This window comes from Ambystoma mexicanum, chromosome 4q (assembly GCF_040938575.1).
Source record: "Ambystoma mexicanum isolate Mex_15411 chromosome 4q, UKY_AmexF1_1, whole genome shotgun sequence".
Taxonomy (NCBI): domain Eukaryota; kingdom Metazoa; phylum Chordata; class Amphibia; order Caudata; family Ambystomatidae; genus Ambystoma; species Ambystoma mexicanum.
Window position 1 is genome coordinate 1,182,163,623 of NC_090928.1, and position 23,303 is coordinate 1,182,186,925.

A 23,303-nucleotide genomic window follows, 5' to 3' on the forward strand; every position below is an offset into this window, starting at 1 on the left:
ATAGGGGCTGTTGGTGAGTGTAGCGTCAATATCATCCGCCGACCCTAGTGGAGCCTGGGGCTCTTTGGAGAGGTCTCTCCTCTGCATCCTAGTGACTCATGGCTCTCCCTGTCCAAACGGACTGGAGCCAGAGCACCAAGGAGTTAGCCCAGACCATGTGGACTGCTCCTGGGGAGCGTGACCATAGGGGATGCCAGTGTAATGTGAGTGACTTGTGGGCATTGGCTTGAAGGCCTGATTGCTGAGGGCTGTGGGTAACAGCAGCAGGTGCTGGTGTACTTGGGGGCACAGCTTGTGATCCTTGGCAATACCCTTTCTGCGGGACCCTCCAAACTGCGGGCCCCTTGGAATTAAACCTGCTTGGCAGAGGGGAGCATTAGCATGTGTAATGGACGTGACCTGCATACTGAGGCTCTTGCATTGGCATCACCCAGGAACACCTTTGACCCGACTACAGGTGATTTGATAACCTAAAAAGGGCTAAGTTGTACCCAGGAAACCGGTTTATTGAAAGGTTATTGATCTACGATGGGTAAAACAGAGAAACAGCAGTCCAAGACCCTCTTCAATACCCCTGAGCATAGTAGGAAAAACAAGGTGGTGGAGGCGCCTTCATGTAGGGAGACCCACTCGATGGTGATGTGTTGCACAATATTTGAGACATGTTTACGCAAGTGCAAGCTGGCATTCAATCTCTGAATGGCAAAATGGACACATTAACCCACAAAGTGGATTACATGCAGGTTTACTTGGATAAACATGGTGAAATATTAGCTGAAACTGAGACACGGATATCAACAGTCGAGGATGTGTCTTCTACAGTGTCACAAGAGCTCATACAGGTTAAAAAAGTGCTTAAAGGATAGTTCCGGGACTTTTTTTTTATTGTCCCTACGGGTCGGCCATGTGTTTGTAAGCATAAATCGGTAGATCGTAGGAAACTTTCCTATGGACCTTACCCGACTTTTCGCCCATTATCGCACTCGAAATCAGCCTCCATTTTGTGATAATCCTATCATTTCGCCCCATCGACCTGGCTCACCTGCCTTTGCGGCACTAAATCAAATCCCCCGCCCCTGAGCCTGACATCAGCAGACGCGTACTGCCCATTTCAAGCACGTCTCGTGTCAACAATCGCTGCGCCTCAGCTATTGACGTGTTGCCATGGAAATGGCAGGACGCCTTTTTCCCCAATAAGTATAAACAGACCGTTTCACAACATACAGCAGCAGATTTTCGATTCCATTCCTCTCTCTGTGTTACTTTGAGTATTCTGTGACTCGTTTCAGTGCTCTGGTCAGCTACCTTCGCCGCTTGTAGCCCGTGTGAACACCTGTACCATCTCTGTAAATTATTTTACTATCTTTACCGCACAATGGCCACAATAATGCCGTATATGTACGAGCCCGAGTACACCGAGGAGGAACTACTGAAAAGGCAAGCATGCGAAAACGATGGGGATTCGGACGGCAGTTGGGAGGACCAGTCAACGGATGAAGAGCCTGGACCATATCGCATGGACGGCGTCTCCACCTGGTGCACGTGCAATCGGTGCGAGCTAATGCCAACTGAGGAGGAGAACTGCTGCTGCCGTGAAAATTCCGGGTGCTTGGCCTACATTTCGGAAAGCGAGCAAAGTCTGCAGGAAGGCGAGCAAAGTCCGCAATGCATCACCGAGCTGCCAGAGTTCAGGGAAGCCTGCCTCTCACGGACAGTGTTGAGGATGATGATGGTGCTTATGCACGAACTTCGTGGCACTGTTCGTCCGCGTAATCCGAGTAACGAGTAAGTATACTCTGTTTGTGATGTCAGTGATGCCACCACTATTTCATGGTCGTCTCCCACATATAAAATTACATTTACATATCATTCGAACGCATGTAAATTGGTTCCATATAGTGCATTTTCTAGATATAATTTTTTTCTAAGAAAAATGACGTGTTACCTGAATCGACATTGATAAGAAAGTTTGGTCAGTTTAATACAGTTTGCATCTTTTTTTTTCACAGGTGGTACAGGCTGGTGGCCTATCGTTGCTTCACTTGGTGGCTTCACGGGAGGCTCGGACACCGCGTTCGGAGAGTAATACCTGCCTGTGCGGTACTTGCCATTAGACAACATTTCCCCAGTGACAGTGGACAATACCGCGGATTTTCCCTCGATGTGCTGCAACCTCAACTTTACAATGTGTAATGTTTATTATTTATGTTTAACTAAAATCTAAAATAAAGCCCAACATATATTTTAACAATGGTTGTTTTGATTTTTTAAATGAATCTAGTGTATATTCTCCTGGGAGGGTGAGGTATTTATAAACTCACCCCCCTGCCTTCCATGTAGTAGATCCTGCAGCCATCCTCTTACATTCAGTTAGATGGCCTCTCCTTGGTGAGGCCCTGCGGCAAACGGGTCTTGTCTGCACGACCACCGCCCCGATCCACCCCCCCCCCGCCCTATCAAAGGCAGTTCGCACCAGGGTACTTGCGCTGCTGGCAAGTGGAGCTGTCAGGGAGCGATAAAGGCCAAGAGGTGCCAAAGACCATGTACACTTCAAAGTGGTCTATAGAGCATGGGTTGTTGTTCCCATGTCTACCTCCAGACCCCGTGTCTCCTGCCAAGCATCCCCCCTCACGCTGGACGCCCCCCTGCAATCCACATAAGTGTGTCTCCATTCACGAGTCTTCCTGTGTCTTGTCTGCACGACCACCGCCCCGATCCACCCCCCCCCCCCGCCCTATCAAAGGCAGTTCGCACCAGGGTACTTGCGCTGCTGGCAAGTGGAGCTGTCAGGGAGCGATAAAGGCCAAGAGGTGCCAAAGACCATGTACACTTCAAAGTGGTCTATAGAGCATGGGTTGTTGTTCCCATGTCTACCTCCAGACCCCGTGTCTCCTGCCAAGCATCCCCCCTCCCGCTGGACGCCCCCCTGCAATCCGCATAATGCCACGACATATACACGTCATTCATTCACAAACACACCCCTGTTTCGAAATTCTTTTTAACCCACTTCATATTTCTAATGAGAACTTCTTTGCGTTTTGCTAGTCAACCCGTGAAGGTGCTGGTTATCTGCTCTTCGTCTCTGTGAACTTCCGTGACCACTTTGAGCAAACTCGTCAGTTTGCAACCTGTGAACTGCTCCCTGTTCTACGACAAGAAACTACTCTGATCCCTGCATCTAACTGTTTGTTCGTCAAGGTAAGTCCATGTACCATAATCATTTTGCGTCCAATTTTTTAATTTATATCTATTTGCTAGTAGTCATCAAATTGCATCCATGTTTTCTTTTCGTTCACAACAGTACATGCAAGGAACTAGTCACATGTTCTGAGTTTAGTCAAATTACTTTTTCTATTTTTTGAAAGTTATTGAAATACTTATCCGCATGTGAATAACGTGTATAGTTCCAAGAACCAAAACGGACCTTGCATTGAACCTTTTATGTGTCATTTAATGTTTTAACACATTGGTATTCATAGAGAATTGTTGATCTTTACTTTTCAGAACTTTCCATAATGCCTGCCTGTTCCATTGGCGGTTGCCCTTCGAAGACCCATAACAAATCTGAAGGTACTATAATGCATGTTTTCCCTAAGACAATAGATCAGATAAGAGAATGGGTCCGATATTGCGGATATCCAGCCTCTGAGCTAGAAAGTAGAGTCCTAGAAGTCTTTGCGGACAAGAGGGGTGATCGATACCGCATCTGCAGCAGGCACTTTAGCCCAGACATGTACTCCACATCATTGCTAATAAAGAAGAAAACACCGCGAGCGAGGCGAAAATTGCTCTCAACCGCTATTCCCACTCTATTCGTCCACATCCCTCCACTGGTGAGTCAAGTTTACGTATTTGTCTCTCGGCCTTGCGGTAGTGTGTAGCATTAGCTAACAATAATTTCCCCATTTATGTATCCACTCAATATGAAGGCGGAAGATTCTCCATCCGTGTCGTTATTGCAGTCATCAGCCACTTCAAGCGCCTATCGGGTAATCTTACTTAGCTATTCTGACACTGACTTGTTTTAGGCATGTAAATCAATAGTTTTAATTGATCGTGTAATTATTTTACCTAATGGTACACCACAGTACTCGTCCTCTAGTCTTTGTTTTCAGTTATAATTATTGTTATCCAAAATAATGCAAGTACTGTCTTTCAGGGAGATGCTGAGGAGTCCAACGCATTGACGACAACCGTAGATGTCACTCAGATGCTCGAGGTACGTTTCCGGACAGTTCCATCGATGGAGATCATCAGATCTTGCATTCTTGTAGCGTGATTGTTACACACAATGTTTCTTTCGTTTTTAGCCATTGGTATGTCCTTCTGTCGTCGCCCTCCTATGTGTCTTCTTTTTTCAATATTGTGTTCATTACTAATGAAAGTCCTATGTTTCAGGGAGTCGATGGAGCATTAGTCCAAGAAGAAGGGGGAGCATGCAGTTACGGGTCGGCGCAACAGCTTGCAGAAGTGTGCACCGCAGTTACAGCGTCCCTTGATGTTCTTATGCATTTCGAGGTATGGATACTGACAGATCAATCATGCGAGATCAAATGACGTGATTACATCCGCTATACTTCCTTCTTTATTAACGCAAGTACTATGTTTCAGGGAGCTGACGGAGCTTCTTCAACAAGAACATCACCCCTAGTAGTTGATGCAGATCTCTGGGTGGTGACACTTCCAACGATGGAGCAAATCGAATCATATTTAGATATCCATTATTTATTTTAGACAACTGATCATTTGTGCAGGTCTATTTAGATGAGCCGTTGACGCCTGCAGAAAGTTTATGTTCTTTTAAACAAAATAGAAAACCATACTAATGCAATTACTGTGTTTCAGGGAGTTGCTGAAGCGTCATCTTCAATAATATCATCAATGGAAGTCTATGCGGTGCCCGAGGTATGGATCTTGACAGTTCAATCTAACTAGATCAACAATGCGTGAACTATTGTCGTTTGAATGTTCTACACAATGCGTTCATTCGTGTTTTGCTATTGAGATGTACGTATGGGTATTGGTCCCCAAGTGCATTTTGTGTTTTCAATATTATTATACATACTAATGAAAGTTCTATGTTTCAGGGAGTCGATGGAGCCTCAGTGAGTGATGGATGTGCTTATCATGAAAATATAGTCGTTGCAGCGCGAGAGGAAGTGGAGACATGCACACACGAGTCGGAGCAACAGCGTCCAGATGTTGAAGTTCGAGGCAAGAAAGTTTCAAAGAAAAGAAAGCAAAAGAAGGTTAGTGTCCTGTTCACTATATTATGTTGTCTTTCACTGTCAATAGTTCAATACTGTAAGTTGTGTTTAAACTGAACATCCCTTTTCTAATCTGTCCTCTAGTTGCGAGTGGGTGTAAGAACTAGATCTACACAGACAGTGAAGCGAACGAGAGATGTTGCTTGTCAAACCTTTTGGCAGGGACTTGAGACTGGAGATGCATCGTGCCAATGGGAAGAATATGAAGTGATTGACAACGGAGCTATACCACCACCAGCCATTGATAGTGAATGTCCTCCTGGTAGTTTGGATGCAGTCGGAGATCAATTCACAGAATCCACACCCGCAAAAAATAAGAGCGCGCGAAAGTTGAAGACATTGTTTTTTTCTCCCATCTCCGGACAAGGAACAGATGTTGCAATGGAAGAGAATGAAGTGGACGACAATGAAACACCATCAATATCACTCATCATAGCGGAAGACGATATCAGAGATTGTACCTTTCATGCGAGTGACATGTCCTCAACGTTACAGGCCGAACCAGCTGGGATGCAGAGTGACAGTATAAGGAAAGAGGCCAAATTCATTGTATTCGATAGCTGTTTGATGGATATTATTATGATGATGAAATGTGGGCATTGGGTTGGTGGGGAAGTATGTGGGGAGCCATTGATTAATGTGACTCGTGCAATTCGAGGCACTAACCTTAAAATACATGCCACCTGTACACAATATCATCCGTTCGCATGGTCTGCACAACCCATGCTGGGGCAACTGCCAGCAGGCAATCTACTTTGTGCAGCGGCCGCACTTTTTAGTGGTTCAAGTTTTAAAAAGTTACAGTATTTCTTTCAGTTTGTGGGAATCCATTTCATTGCGAAAAGTCAGTTCTACAAATACCAAACCGATTATCTATTTCCAGCCATCAGCGAAGCTTGGAGAATGGAAAAAATGTCAATGGAAAGTACATTCGCGGGCAAACGCTTCAGGCTAGCCGGTGATGGACAGTGCGACAGCCCAGGATTTTCAGCCAAGTACTGCACCTACCACTTTCAGGACATGGAAAGTAAGAAAATTGTGAGTTCGGTGGTCGTGCAGGTGTCACAAAGTACATCCTCAGTGGCCATGGAGAAAGTTGGCTTTGTAGCATCATTGCAAGAACTACAATCGCGGGGAATGGTGATCGACCTGATAGCCACGGACAGACACGTTTCAATTGCCAAGACAATGAGAGAAGAGTACAAAAATATAAATCACCAATTTGACGTATGGCATCTTGCAAAAACAATCAATAAAAAATTGTCGGCTGCAGGAAAAAAAAAAGATATGCAAGGTATTTCACAGTGGTCCAAGTCAATCAGCAACCATCTTTGGTGGAGCTCAAAAACATGTGAAGGGTCGTTGGAAATTCTACTGGAAAAATGGCGGTCAGTAATGTTGCACTGTAGCAACGTACATCGATGGTCGACAAATGAGCATTTCCACAAATGTGAACATGGCCATTTGTCCACAGAGGAGGCACGGATGAAGAAGTGGTTGATTCCTTCATCACCCACTCACAAGGCCATTGAAAAGATTGTATTTGATAAAACTATAACAAGAGATTTGAGGGGACTCACGGAATTCTGCCACACAGGAGATTTGGAGGTGTTCCACAATATGTGCCTAAAGTACAGGCCCAAAAGATTGCATTTTGGCATGGAAGGCATGATAAATCGGACTCTTCTAGCGGTCTTGGCACATAACCATAATGTTGGCCGTCAACAAAGTAGGACGACCGGAACTTTAGGGACGCTTCGCTACAATAAGGCCTTCACTAAAAGAAGTAAACAATGGGTGATCAAACCAGTGTTTGAGGATATGCAATATGAGTTTATTGAGAGACTTATCGTAGATGTCCTCGATAGGCACATACATGGAGTGGTGAACGAACCTATGCAGGGGACAACTGCATTGCCACCCAACATTGCCTCTGTTCCATGTCCACCTAAAGCAGAGCTCATTGAGAAATACACATCACGGTTTAAATGATTGTAATTTGATTGTCTGTTCTCTCGAGTCTCCTCATGTTGCAGGCCCATTGCAATTAAACCAAACAGTAATATAAATCATTTTTACAAAAATTATAGAATGTTTCCGTTTTACAAACACATGGCCGACCCATAGGGACAATAAAAAAAAAGGCACGCAGACAAGATGCCCTTACACTAACTGCAGCTAACTAGAAATGTGTGCTCGCTCAAAGTGAAGGTCAGCTGCTTTGATGTTTTGCTCGGGTGGCGGAACGGCCCACGACCCAGTATAAGGTTCTATTGTGATTTGACCTTGACAGGCCGGGACCATCCTGAAAGACTAAGAAAAGATAATGAATAAAATTTCAGAAACGAAACGATGAGCCACGTTCATTAGAAGAAGTAACGTCGGCAAAGAAGGAGTGGTGTTTCGGGTCTGCCCTACACAGAGACACAATGGAAAATGCAAATATAATGTAAGTAACTTTTGATGAGTTTATACCGCAATTTCATTACTATACAGTGGCTTTAAAGACGGGTTCAGTTGTACTTGTTCGTTCTATGTGGCATATTGTTTTCTACCGCGCACTATCTTGAGGAGAAACATCTGCTTTTACTGAAGCACCTCAAAACCTTCCTCTTTGCTTCTGCTTTCTCTCTCCCTCTCCCCTGCTACAACTGGTCCACTGTCTGCGACCTCGGTCCTGGGCCCTTCCACTCTCCACCTGCACTGCCTCCCTGTCAACCCCTGCACTGGGGGACTGTCTCAGTATCCTACAGCCCCCCCTTCCCAGCACTTGTTCTGCACTTACCTTGCACTTGCCACCAGCTGGCCCTATTTATTTATTATTTTATGCTACTTACCTTGTACTCCACTCCCCCCCCCTCCCTGCCTCGCCACGCCTTTAAACACTTGTGTACACCCAGTAGCGCTGTCCTCGCTATGATTTTAATAAGGATCTGATGGTGAGACTAATTTCATTTTTTATGTTTTTAGGTACATCATTCACTACTGTCTGTGTCACGAGTACCAGACACCGGCGGACGGCTTCTACAGCCGCCAGTTGCTTCTCCGCGCGAACAACGTTACCACCCTGACCATTTTATGGGACGATCGCCAAGTACAAGTATGCCCTTACGCGGTACTAACGGTTAGATGCAACATACCTACCGTTGTGGTGGCCTAGTGCCTCGTTGTTGGAACAGCCATGCGATTATCAGTGCGACCGAAGAGCTTATTTTTATCGTAAACCAACACCCTGTGTACTGCACACGAACATCGCTTCCCTCAAGACGAACTAATTTGGATCGAGAGCAAAGAAAAATGCAAATCGCTGAATATTCTCTAAACATTTGATGTCCAATAAACGTACTTTGCCAAATGTACAATCTTGCCGTTTGCTTTTAAACCACGGTTTCACATTCCGAATTGTGGCGCTGTATTGTGAGATGCTCTAAGACCCTGTGTACAGCAAAGGACCATCGCGTTCCTCAATACGAACTTTTTGGAACATGAGCAAATAAAAATGCAAATCGCTGAATATTCTCTAAACATTTGATGTCAAATAAATGTACTTTACCACATTTACAATCTTGCGGTTTGATTTCAAAGTACAGTTTCATATTCCGAATTGTGGTGCGCTGTATTGTGAGCTGATCTGTGTTGATTTCCGGGGTCTGTGTGGAGTCGCGTAGAAGACGCCTGGGCGCGTTTGCCTACGCAGCTCAGTCACGTCACGGATAGAGGCGGGGAATATGAATGTTTTGATAAAGTCTGTTTCAGGGGCGGGGGATTTGATTTAGTGCCGCAAAGGCAGGTGAGCCAGGGCGATGGGGGGAAATGATAGGATTATCATAAAATGGCGGCTGATTTCGAGTGCGATAATGGGCGAAAAGTCGGGTAAGGTCCATAGGAAAGTTTCCTACGATCTACCGATTTATGCTTACAAACACATGGCCGACCCGTAGGGACAATAAAAAAAAAGTCCCGGAACTATCCTTTAAAGAATTGGCTGACAAGCAGGAGGATATCAAATCCAGATCCTAAAGCAACAATAAGGATCCTTGGGGTCCTTGAAGTGACTAAGCAGAGGTCAATGGAATGTCTGGTATATACATAAGAAAGTGGGATTGGACGGCTTCTCGTCAGCGTTCATTGTTGAACGGGCACACCAGATTCCTAGTGGTAGGCAGCCTATTCCTAGAGCACCAGCTCGATCAACTATAGCAAGGTTGTTAAATTATGGAGATGGGGATCTTGCACTTCCCGTCGAGCAAGAGAGAAAGGAGGTGTGACATATAAAGGTTGACTCTATTAAGTTGTTCCATGATTTTTCTAACAAGGTGCAGGCATCCAGGAAAACATACATGGACATCAAGAAGAGGCTTAGGGAGAGGGGCATGAAATATGTGATGCTCTTTCCTGCTAAGCTCAGGGTGGAACACAATGGAGGGGGCACAAGTTTTTTAGATGCCGGTGGAGGCCAACATCTTTTTGGATTCTCTGCCATGGGTGCCCATGCAAGTCGAGAATGGTGGCAATCATGGAGTCTCCTCAGAAAGGGACAATGAGTAATGAAGGGGTATGCAGTGTTTATATAGAACAGTTTATATTGAAACGCACATATATCGAGTACTTTTATAACGAAAACCTGGATACAGAATGTATTTTTGGGTAGGGTAAAGGGTTACATTTTTTGGGGAAATGTTTGGGGTGAGTATTTAAGGACGGTAAACAGGGATTTTGGGGGGGGGGACCTAAAAATACATTCGGTATACAGGTTTTCGTTACAAAATACTGGATATATGTGTGTTTCACTATAACATGTTCGATATAAAGACATGTAACCGTCGCTCAGAGCCCTTGAAATTCTGAGACGATAATAGTCTGAACAGGCAGAGTAAGTGCATAAAAATACTTTTAACAGTTTGGGAGACAACAAATTAGCCTGACGGCAATTCTGCAGTTTTAACAGTGCAATTAAGGAGTGAAGACAAGGGAGACAGATGATCTTCAGGCGCGGTGTGTACGGATTGAGCAAGTGCACAGAGGGTCAAAGGGAACAGGAGGATCAAGTGCACCTGGTTGGTTGAGACTGGGGTAAGTGCAGAGAGAGCCACTCTCTTGGGTTAATTTCTCAAGTGCATTGAGGGAAGGTGGGGTCTAGGGCCCTGAGACAAGTGCAAGAGAGAACTGGCAGGGATGCCGGTGACCAGTGATACTCTGAGGTACACTTGGTGGCCAGTCAGCCTGCTGTAAGGAAGAGGAGGAAGTGAGGGAAAAAACAGAGAACTGGGTTAGCAAGGTAGAGGGAGAGAGAAGGAAGAGGAAAAGAGGAATGTCTTGAGTAGTTTCTGGAATTTAAGAAGATCTGGCTTAAGACGGAGGGCGGCATGGATGCTATTCCAGAGGGAGACACCTGCTGAGGATAAGGATCACTCTCCAAATCTCTGCTTGGAGAACTGGCTCATTCGCAGAAGGTTGGTGGTAGATGAGCGAAGGGTTCGTGAGGGACAGTATTAAGGTAGGCACCATTGCCGGTAGGTAGGTCCCAGGCCCTAGAATGCCCTTTGAACAATGCAAAGGGTCTTGAATTTGATCATTGCAGCCGCGGGGAGCCAGCGAAGGGATTTCAGGGCCGGAGCGATGCAGTTCCTGGGCTTGAGGCAAAGGATAAGTCTTGCGGTTCTGTTCTGGATGAGTTGCAGGCATGCTTAAGGCAATCTGTAAAAAAAAGTCCTGGTGGAGTGTGGACTTTGATCAAGAGTAACCACACCTCTCAGGCCGCTTTACAAACAAATGGAGTATCTGAAGCAGTTTGCATGGCCCACTTTAAAACTCTGTACTAAATATCTGGTTGACTACTTCTGCAGCCAGAAAAAAACGCTAAGGAGCATGGCACATCTTGAAAGGACTATGAAGACATCCCCAGTTTGATTAATTTTAGTGAGCACCTCCCGTGCTCCGGGCCCTGATGGTCTGTCCAATGCCATATTGAAACAAGACCCGTAACTGTGGGCAAACTTTATGTGTATAGTATTTGAACTGATCGAGCATGAGTGTACCATCCCTGACTCGGAGATGTGCCATTATCTTCCCGATATTCTTGAGAGGCTGTAGTGACGATCCGAAGAACTATCGCCCTATTGCCCTCTTGGACGTTGTAGGAAATATTTTTGCGGCACACCTACTAAAGAGACTGACCGAATGGCCATTGGTGAGTCCCTCCTCGACCCTTTCCAGACAGGCTTTGTGCGAGGCCTAGGAGCCAGCCCAAACATCGCTCTGATCAACAAGCTAAAGAGCAGGACCCTAGCAGGAAGAGCAAAGATGTATGTTGCATTTATAAACTAGGTACAGACTTTTGACAGTGTGAGCAGGCCCAGGTAATGGGAGAAGCTAATGAAATGGGGCTGCTGTGATGATCTTGTAGACCAACTTAAGGCCTTGCACACAGATACCAGCCTATGGGTCAGGCTGAACGGGGCTGGATTTATGTCAGACGTAGTTCATACATTTAGAGGCCTTAAACAGGGCTGCCCATTAGCACCGGCCCTTTTTAATCTGTATATCTCGATATGGGAAATAAATTGTCTGAGGCAAAGTTGTTTCCACCTAGGTTTGGTGGCACTCCTGATTGGTCACCTTGTGTACGCCGACGACCTGGTGCTAATGGACCCGAGCGTCATTGTTCATCAACGTCAACTTAACAAACTAGAAGAATTTGTGAAAATAAACCAACTGCCTATAAACATCACCAAAACGAAAGTTATGATCTTGGGAAATTGTCAGAAAATTTTAAAACGACAACCTTCCTGGTTTTTGAACTCCTCACGAGTGAAAACAGTAGACTCATTTAAATATCTGGAAGTCGTCATAAACTTGAGCAAGACCAAGGCCAACACTGAAGAGTGATCAAAAGCAGGCCAAAATGCTGGCATACCAAGCCAGATTGTTGAACAAGAAATTCTGACATTTCTCAGTCATCCCGCTGTTGGACATTTATAAATTAAAAACTACAGCAGTCCTGGAACGGAAACACTGTTTCTCCTTCACCAGTCTATTTGACCAACAGGCGAGGGTTTTTTTTGGAAGGGAGTTTTGGGCCTACCCAAATCCACTCCATACAGATTATCAGGCAGATTGTGTGGTCAGGTTGGTTCAGTGGAAACCTTAGCTCACCTATTGCTATTTTGAACAGCTTTGATGGCCCTGAGAACAAAGTGCTTTGCTAGCTTCTTAGAAAACGATGGCACCTTGACACCGGCGGAATGGTGGGCCCTATTATTGAATGGGGAACAGACATCTTTGGTGTTAGCTGCAATATCCGTTTTGAAAACTGTTTTCGAAAAGAAAACTGGTAAAATCGTCTAAAATACAGTTGCTGCTGTACTAAAACTTTATGGTTGGTGTGAGACAGGATTGGAAAGGAGTGGTGGCAGTTAATAGAGATGATTGTTTTTACAAACTATTTTTCGGTTTTAAGACTAAGATGTGAAGAATTGGCGTACATTTTTTTTATAAAAAGGTTTGTAATAAGCCTATAATGCAAATACATGTTTGTTTCTTTTAAATTAATATAAATGTTCCAGTTTTAAAAGGGGATAGATTGCTGCCAATTAACTATCACCTCATTGCTCTACCGAACTCCTCTAGCCTGGAGAAGTTAAATATGGTCAATGAAGTTCAGTAGACTTGATGATAACCGGGCTGAATTCCTTAAAGGGCTGGGAACACTGTGTAATGGTTTCTTTTTGTCTCTTTTACAGAAGGCAGCAAAACGTGAAACAAGAACTATATAAATGTGTTTTATTTGTTGCCTTCGACAATATTAATAGAAATACTCTTTGGAAAACTGTGCAAATGGAGTGTACCATGCCATCTGCTAGATATTCTACACTTGCACATAGGATCTAAGGTGAGGATAAGGATTGACTGTAAAGCTACACTATCTAAACATGTTGATACAGGAAAAGGTGTGCGGCAAGGCTGTGTACTTGCCCCAACCCTCCTCAACCTGTATATGGCTGATTTGTGTTATGATATGCAAAATTCCCAAGGCATTTTCACCACAGTTAGACCAAACGCATATACAGTATCTAGTGTATGCAGATGATCTGCTAATTTTTTACCAAATCCCCATAAGGTTCCAGCAATCATTATGGATTCCGATGACCTATCCATTAAAGCACAGAAGACAAAAATAATGAGATGGTAGAAGAAAAATTAATTTTATTTGGAAGGCCAAGAATAATAGGCTGGATGTGGTTGAAAAATACATCTATTTTGGATTCTCAATATACAATAAGCCCAGTACCAAATTACATATGAATAGCATTAAAACAAAAAGTTATCTTTATGTGTCACAAATGAGGAGATTGAACTCAAAATATGGTAAATTCTCCCTAATGCCACTGGTGAAGTATTATGAATCTAAAGTTCTACCAGCTCTTTTGTATGACACTGATCTGTTGTATGAAGTGCGCGGAAAAGATTGGCAGGCGATTGAAGGCTGAATTTGGAGACAGGTTTTGGGACTCCCTAACTGTGTCCCTGCCCCCGTGATTAGATACAAAACGAGTGACACAATAATCACAAGTCAAACAATTTCATAATGTTCACACTGTATATAATAGGAAAACAATAACAAAAAGGCCTGTATAGACGACACAAGAACTGAAACATGTCGAGACTTTATGACTATCAGAGTTTCTGAATTGAAATATGTGGAAAATTACTGCAAATTGTACACAGTGATTTACCACTGAACTTTGTACTCGCCTCTTTTATTTCTGTTCACTAATAGGCCTTTTTGTTATTGTTTTCCTATTATATACAGTATGAACATTATGAAATTGTTTGACTTGTGATTATTGTGTCACTTGTTGGTTGATTTAATACTTGTTTTAATCTTGCTCTAATTTATTAAACTTTATTGTTTTATTGTTACCTCCAAGTGGCTGTCCTATTTTGCTCACTTAGCGATCCTCCACTTGACCTGGATTAGAAGGTTCTAGTACCCAAAACTGAGATACAAATTCCTCCGAATAAGGTTAAATCTTTTACAAACCATTCAAGTGGAAGGTGCCCGTAGGAGCATGGATAAATCTCTGAGGGGCTGTAGATTTTGTAAACTTGGTGATTGGTTAGAAACACTGGAACTCTTATTACACTTAATAAGGTTGAATCTTCAAACCATTCAAGTGGAAGGTGCGCGTAGGAGCATGGATAAATCTCTGAGGGGCTGTAGATTTTGTAAACTTGGTGATTGGTTAGAAGCACTGGAACACTTATTACATTCACTTTGAAATTGTGACATAAATATTTTAACAGATTTATATCTAATCAATATTTTTATAATCCTGTGCACCTTTGGAACAGAATCATAAATGGGTTTGAAATGTCTCTAATCATTGCAGCCATAGGGTTTATTGATGAACTAATACTTTCTGAGTAATTTCATATGTACATTTGACGAGTTGTTGTATTTGTAATTGGTATATTGGTTTTATGAGACTTGTTCTTCTTTGATTGTATCACTATTTAGTGAATCATACTTTATTTGTAATGATGATATGTGTAAGGTTTAGTTGTAAGCCATATGCACATAATATATATATTTTTTAAAATCATATCAATGAGGGGATGGACCTTTTTAATGATACTAGGGACTAGAAGGCCTAAGGTGTCCAAAGTTCTAGCAACTACACCTGAACCACCCACAGTCTCCCAAAATGATAAGTTTGGTGAAGTGCCAAGGACTCTGCAGTCATACAGGCTCTGAGCCATGTGCATAAGAGCAGGCTCATTCGGGAAATTTGATTGAAGTTCCTCTGAGGGGACAGATGCTCTCCTATCTCCACTCGACTCTAGGCCAAAAGGTGCATCTTCTACCTCATTAAAGAATCAACCATATCTGACCAAATCGGTAAGCCTGTTTCTACGGACTCAATGAGGGGGAAGGGTTCGGGGAAGACAGACAAGTGATGAGGGCTTTGCAGGTTCACTGACCAAGGCTCCATAGAAACCTAGAACCGGGGTTGAAGGAGCCAAAGGCAGAGTGGGGCTTGGGAACAATCATGGAGGCAATCATTAGAAAGCAAAAGTTAGGCCTCCACTGTAAAGAGAAGGAACACGTGCAACAGCTGGTAACTATGCAAGATTCAAAAACATCTCTTCAGTAGCTAGATGTTCCATTGGATAAGTACATGAAAAGAGCTGTATTTAAAGGTTAGCAGGCCAATCTTCTCATTTGAAGGGCAACTACTTCCACTACTATAATAAACATTTCAAATGCTAAATAACTGTGTCTTTACCTCACTCATAATGATGGTTCCTTCGATGGCAAGTTTAAGGTCACTCAAGCTGCTCCGAACCAATGAAATAACCTTTTGCATTCTATCAATTTCTTGCCGAAGAAAAATATTCATTGAACTTAGGATTCCCATTTTCTGCAAACGAGCTTTGACCTAAAAGAACAGAGCACATGTAAATCTCCCAGTTTCCTTCAAAATGCCCTTTTCATGATGTGAAATATCCAGTTAAGTTTTGCAAGCAACTGACTAAGACATTTTAAACATAACCAATCCTGCAATATTACATGGAGGAGTTCCAAAATATATGGGACATGGGCAATGACTTACAAAACCAATGGCGAATGGTTTAACAATGTTGACTTTATTGGATTACTTCAAAGCCCCCTTCGCTTTACCTTATTATCTTTTCTTAGACTTTGTCAAGGGCAGTAAAGGAGGATGACCAAAGGACAAAGCATGGGGAGACGGAAAAATAAATGGGTTTACACAACAAGAGGGTTGCATGATTCTTCAATCCTTGCCCACATTACACTACAAACCTTCTGTATTACCAAGAGACGGTGTCATCAATAAGGTGTCTTGAAAGACATCCATTTGAAAAGGATATCCGAAGAACTCCACTCAGCTTTGTCAAAAGCCATCTCTCTAGACACAAATTGATCCTTCCTAATGATAGTCATGCAAGCCTAATGTTCTTGCTTCACTTTTCCCAAAATGGCAGACAGGTGTTTTAAAATAGGTTGTTTACAGGTGTCAAAAGCAGCCAGCAGACAGTCCTCCGCAGGGTAGAGTGGACACAGTTCAAAGCACCTGCTTGCCATAAATGTCCATTCTCCAGCAGTTGGGCACATAGGAAAGATACTGATGTACATGAACTATCATGCCTCGCATTTCTTCGTCATTTGCCTCCACTTTAGAATCAGAGATAGAAGCCCTTGCAACAGTGAATACTTTCTCATGCTGTAATCCTGGCAAATGTTTGGATTTTTAAAGAAGATGAACACAGAAGCTGAGCTTTCTTTACAAGGAAAAACTTGGTAACCTTATACTCAAGATAAGACCAAACATAAAAAATACATTAAACTTAAGAAGCGCTCATCAGAAATGTTTGGATCCATCTTGGAATTTGAAACTACCGAATTCAGTGCTCAGCAGTTTAATATGGGCAACAAGAGTTGATTACTAGACTGTTTGTGAATGTATCCGAAATCGGAAGATCTCTACTGTATCAAGCAAGATGCAGGGAGAAGTTGGGTGTACGAATAACTAGGGTTATACTTATTAGTCAAAGAAGAAGGAACTCTGAGTGATCACCTATTACAAGTGGAAAGAATAACAAGAGAAATGCATCAAGTACACCATATCTTACTCACTCAAATGTATTGTGGCAAAGTCTGTAAGTACTGTATTTGTATAGTAACATACAGTCAAGCAGGAAAGTGATATAAACATTTTGAACTCGGTATAAAAAGCATTATTTTATTTTGAAAAAATAAATTATATATCATTGAACATTTCCTACACAAAGAAAGAGTATTTTGCTTACCTGTAACTCCTGTTCTCCAGCATTGGTATCAACATGGATTCACATGCTTTGAAAATTCCCTGTCCTCAAGCTGGGAATTCTCGGTAACCTTAGTTTTACAATATACATTAAAGAAAAAAACGGTTCACTTTTGTAACGCATCTTTGTCCGTTTGGGTGTATTCAGCCCTAGTCAATGAGGCGTTGAGTATTGAAAGTGAGCGTCCCCCAAAAAGGCATTTAAAACTCCCCAGTGAGAGTCAATGATGGACACACCCCAGATGGGAATGAAACCAAGACCAAGTGCAGGTGAAGTCAAAAAGTAAAAGTTATCTAAATCAATATGGGGCAAGCAGAGAACTCTGCAAACTCCGAGAGCGCTCTGCCAGACATCAGCAAACATTCACATTGTGTTACAAAGCCACGTCACCTATGATGTGGGAGCTAAGGGATACATGAATCGATGAGATTGGGCAATGGAGAATGGCACCTATAGATGCATAAGTGCAAAGCATCGGGATTGGTGAGGCTCTTTGAAAGGGCATGATGATGTGTGTAGGTCAGGTGGACTTGTCGGGCGGAGCTCTGGTCAGATGACGGTTGATTGATATCTTGTGACTATTCTAATATTTGCCCTTGCGGCCACACCTACTCATTTACTGTCAATCGTAATTCATGATGCCCCGTAAAAGCAACTTGTTATTCTAACATCACAAGAAGAATAACACATAATTCTAGGTGTGAATATTTCATCATCACAGGATATACTACAGACTAGGTGGGCTGCCGCATGGGTTCAGGTGACTTATCAGGGGCACATTCCAGGTGTACATTTATCATTTTCTCATCATTAGATCTAGCAGAGGGACATCTTTATAGTATGTTAGTATAAGAGTAAATCTATGGCCACCATGGTCAGTCAGGGTTGGGGTGAACTGGACTGCTTTCCAGTCAGAGGGTACATGATATACATCAGAGAGGCGGTGGGATGAGAGGGGCCTGGGGGCACAGGAGGGTGAATACCTAGCGCAGACTCCGGGGGGAGGTGAGGGGTTACAATCACAGCATCACATCGCCGGTAGAAACAAGGTTTTGCATTACTGCATGGCTAGTGGGTGGAGGAAGGTGGGGGCTGACATGCGGTGCTGCTGGGGAGTGGAGAAGAGGCCCTATACTCTTGCTGGCCGTGCCTTGTTTAGTTGGGCAGGGGACACACACACACACATTCATATGAATGAGGTAGGAACAGGTTAGCTTGTGTGTAAATACAATAACAGGGTGTACAATGCGCCACTTATTACATGGGTTACATGGTTCAATTCTCAGCAAATATATATAAGATTGAGAAAACTGCTCTATATATACTGTACCACATACCATAAAAAGGCCCTGCATATGGCGATGCTGATAGGTCATGCAGAAAACTATACACGTTTAGAAAATCATTGAGTACATATTGCTGTTAAACATTGCCTTGTGCACTCTACAGCAACCAGTGCTATTTGATCGAGGGCGAGGAGCTTAAACATACAATTCATGGCATCTGTGTGTGTGCAGTTGGGGGGATAGGTGAGGGTTGCCTTGTTTCATTATTTGCAGTCAATCTCGTGGTATATAACAACAGAAGTGAATTTATAGTTCCTTCAGAGGGATTATCTATAAGGGTGAAGCAGGGTGGCATATGGGCTTGGCATACGTGTCTGGCACTTCAAAAGGGGAACAAGGTTGTGGGGTTATCCACAGCATATGTTGAGGGGACAGGACAAGTTTTATGGAGAAACCCCGGCTTCGGCCCGATCATTTGCAGGTCAGTAAGGGACTGTGGAAGGTGAAAGAGACAGTGTTTGTCATGTAAATTGTTCGCGCTTAGTCTCCCGTGAGAACAGGCCTGCAGCAGGGCCGCCGAGGGGAGGGGGGCAAGGGAAGGAACTTGCTCGCTGTGCGCGATCAGGTGGGGAGAGCTGCAGACCTGCGGGCCACTTGGGCCAGTGAAGCCTAAGTAGTTATGTTCAAAATGGAGTCTGTGTGCGTCACAAAATGGAGTCTGGTACCATCCTACAAGATGAGCATTGCAGCTACATGTGTTGGCCCGCAGTCATCCTGTATCCCTGGCCACAGGCGCATTGTTGGCTGCTGGACAAGTCATAGTCTGAATGCTTCGTGAGAATGGAGGGGGGGCATGAAGACCTTTCCTCCCATACATTCCCCCCTTTCATTACTTAAGTAACGAATATTGCAGTTCACCCAATCTCCTCCGTTCTTCCTCCTCAGCTACCGCTTCGTCCCAGGCAGGTGTTGCCTTTCGTGGCATCCAGGCCCTACATACTCCCCGCAGGCTCTGCCCAGCTCTAGCATATTCATCAGGAGTGCAAGTCATGTATATACACCCCCGTCGCCCTCCAGGTCTACCCATACCTCCTTATACCATTCTAGTGTACGTGGTTCTTTTATTGTCGTGTGACATAAATTATCTACTATGTACCCATCATAATACAGTGGTACCATTCTATATTTTGGCCCCGGATCTTCACCTGTTTGTACTTGTGCTTCCTGTGTCATCTGTGCTACTCCTTTAGCGTTGTCCATTGTCACCATCATCATTGCACCATTAGGGACTGCGTTTGCGCAGCATCGAAGACCTAGCTGGCACACACAAAAAATCAGGAGCAAAAAGACGATGATGGGTACCAATAGTTTGACGGTCATCCCGAGCCAGGAAGGTACCCATGAAGAAATGTCATCGAACCACGAGTTTGGCTGCACCCTTCCTTCTTCCTTCATCCGCTCGCCAAAGTTGTGCACGGCTGCAATAACGTGAGACAAGAGTTCCATTGTCCGCGTCTGCAGAAGGTGCGAAAGTGCAACATGAACTCCCAATTTTTCGGCAAACCCCTCCATCCATGGCTGTCAACAGGTCTAGGACGTACCTGTTCTGCATTGTCATTAGCTGTAGGGCCGTTAGTTCCACCTTTATTATGTTGAATCCTTCTTCTGTGTCATTGGCCAGTTGGATCGCTCGCAGCACATAATATGGAGCCATTTTGCGTTGGCTTGCACTTGGATACTTGGGACAAGGGAGGCGAAAAATGTTTCAGCAGAATTGAACAACCAGAACCTGTCTGGAATTTGCGCCAAAAGTTCTGTGGATGCCTTGGATATGTAATTGGACGATCTTCTTTTTATGGATACTGGGCTTTACATGTTCTCAGCAGATAGGGCATACACTGGGGCCTCATCGGTTGGTTATGGTGCCTCTGGTTCTTGGACGGCTGACAGCCCCTTCCCCTCTTGAATATGACTTTCCGGGACCACCATCAGGGCGGAATGCAGCATTGCCAAGGAGCACGTACCCCTCCTTGACTGTGGAAGGTGCAAGAATGCCTGCTTACCGCAAACCCAGTATGTATCAATTAATGCAGCTGTCCCTTTCTTCATGTCTGGGATGATAAGCGGTTTGTTACAGTTCTTATTTGTGCCCATGTTTATTTTTCCTTCGTCGAAAAAGCACAGTTCGTAGGTAATTTCTTTTTGCAGTTTGAAGGGCTTTTCCAGGGCTGTGACCCAAGTGAGCTTTGTGATGTGTTGGGCCCATATCTGAGCACATGTTTTCTGGATCCACTGCAACTTTTCGACTGCCAACCCTCGTAGTGCCTCTGCTTTGCATGTAATTTGCTTGTCTTGCCATTTATTGCCCGAAAACAATGTCCCTTTAACCACTTACAATGGCTCCTCCAGGTACACCACCCCTTTGGGTCTTGAGTGGCAAGTTATCTCATTCTGTAGCATTTCAAAAGAGATGGTGTGTGCCTGGAAGGTGTTCTTTATTCTGCATAATGCAAGATGAAGGAGACATTGGGGATCCGCAATAGGTGACTCTTGTGGCAGGAGTAGCTTGAGGGTGCGCGAGGCATGGGGGATTGGAGAGCACACATAGCAGCTCTCGTTAGTTGTTTGCTTTGCAGTGGAGCTCATGTCTGCGTACCATTTGTTGGACTGTTGTGGATCTTCTACTGTGTCTAGCCCTAACCCGGAATATTCATCATACTTTCTTCTCCCTGCCTCTCCTCTTTGTCTTTTATTACCTTTAGGATGTACTCTTTATTTCTCTACATTACGCTGCGTTAAAGGTGTTCCTCCACTGCCCCCCTTTCCCATTCATTGTACAAGGCAATAAACCGCTTGGCTGTATCCGCATTTTCTTGCTCTACACTTGTGGAGGAAGGATTGCCTATAGTAGTTTCAGATAGTGGTGTCACAGTTGTGGTGGTGTCATCGTATAACCAGGGTAATTCAGAAGAACTTGGGTCATTAAATTCGTAAATATTGTATTCAGAAGCATTGTATGGGGCAGTGGGGCGTACTGATACCTGTGCATCACTTGTACTATTTGTATGTCGTGTGCCACTGTGGTGTGTCCCGTGTCCTCATACTAGTTTCAACCCATCCCATATGAGGTGGGTCCTTTGTGTTATCATGCTTGTCCCATTCCCTCCCCCCTCATTTATATCAATTGATATAAATGCTACTGGCCAATATATTACTAGTCCGAACATCATTGAAAAGAATATCACAACACACATAAACAGACCGCAATCATAGCTGTATCTACGCAAGTCAAAGTTACTATTTCCATTTCTACCTATTCTAATGCTGTTTACATCAGGGGCCCCCTCCGTTGTCATGGTTTCTCCTACATAATGAGACATAAAAGTGTATTAAGCAACTCATATGCATAACAGTTTTTCTTATTTACATTTTCCTTTTCATTGGTCGTTTTTTTATTTATTTTTTATTCACCATTTTCTAACTGAATTAATGTTAGTAAATTATGACATTTTTCTAATTATTTCAAAGATTCAGAGAGAGCGAGAGAGAGAGAGAGAGAGAGAGAGACAGACAGAGGGAGAGAGAAAGAGAGAGAGAGAAAAGAAAGAAGGAAAGAAAGAAAGCAGTTCTTGTTCATCACATTAACTTTGTTGGAAACATTTTTATTTTTTATTTTTTTCATTCTGTTCTTCTCTCTGTCACGTTTGTATTTCACAATCTACACCTTTCTTTTTTAAGTTTGTGTTAATTTTTCTGCCATTCCCATTTCTGTTTCCTGTGTTACGCTATCATAAGATTTTCGTACGTCTGTTAAATGTATCCAGTATCTCAGCCCCTTCACCTTTGCAGCAGTGGGTGTGCAATACACGACTTCATATGGGCCATGAAATCTTGGTGAATTCCACCGACGTATGAAACTTCTCACATACACCATCTCCCTTGGCATTAGCTGACCTGTCGGACTGTCTGCTGCTGGGGTTATTATGTCACTTGTTGCTTCTTGTGTGAACGGGGGTGCTAGCTGCCTGGCAATCATATGGGCCGCTTTGGTGAGCTTAGTTAAGTATTCATTGAATTCTTCCCCTAGAACTGTCGCACTTCTGTGAGCATCCAAGTGTCTGCAGAGTGGGGAGTTTGCTGTATGCATGCGTCTTCCTGTCACAATCTCATGGGGGGACAAATGGTGGTCCTTGCTGGGTTGATTTCTCAGTTCAAACAAGTCCAGGGGTAAGCAGTACACCCAATTTTTCTTTAGCGTGAAACACAATTTCGACAATCTCCCCTTCAGAAGGCCGTTTATTTTCTCAACCACGACATTCAATTGCAGATGGTAAATCGTACACAATTTATGTGTTATTCCTAACATCACTGTTACTTCTTTGAACAGATCATTTACAAAGTGTGTCCCATTATCCGAGCATATTACGTCGCATATTCCCCAGAGGGGAAACACTTCCTGCACTAGGAACTTTGCAGCTCACTTCGCATCTGGGTGTGCACCGGTGCCTGCTTCTACCCACCTCGAGAATGGGCAAACCACCACTATCATGTAGCGTGATCCGTTGCACCTTTCGCCCATGTCGGTGTAATCAATGTGCAACTCTCTAAATGGGCCAGTTGGTTTTGGCAGTGTTCCTCTCAGTGTCCTCAATGTCATTCCTGAATGATATATCTGACATGTGGTATATTCCATGGCCATTTTAGATATTTGTTCCTGCAACCCTGGGGCAAACCAATTTTCCTGTATCCCTGCTGCAATGTGTTGTTTGGCATTGTGAGCCGGGAAGTGAAGCTGTTGGAACGCTATTTCTAGTAGCTTATGGGGCATTACTACTTTACCTGTATTGTTTTGATGCCAAAAGAGATCAGTGGATGACTGGCTACACCCTCTTTTCTC

The 23,303-nt window shown here is 43.7% G+C and overlaps 1 protein-coding gene across 1 annotated transcript in view; it reads right to left on the minus strand.

Moving 5' to 3' along the window:
• The window catches only part of DNAH8 (dynein axonemal heavy chain 8), an 8,835,797-nt gene that overhangs the window by 196,646 nt on the left and 8,615,848 nt on the right, over window positions 1–23,303 (minus strand). Inside the window, exon 90 of the mRNA XM_069608756.1 lies at window positions 15,557–15,709. Coding sequence (XP_069464857.1) covers window positions 15,557–15,709 — 153 coding nt within the window. The remainder of the gene's footprint in view (window positions 1–15,556; window positions 15,710–23,303) is intronic.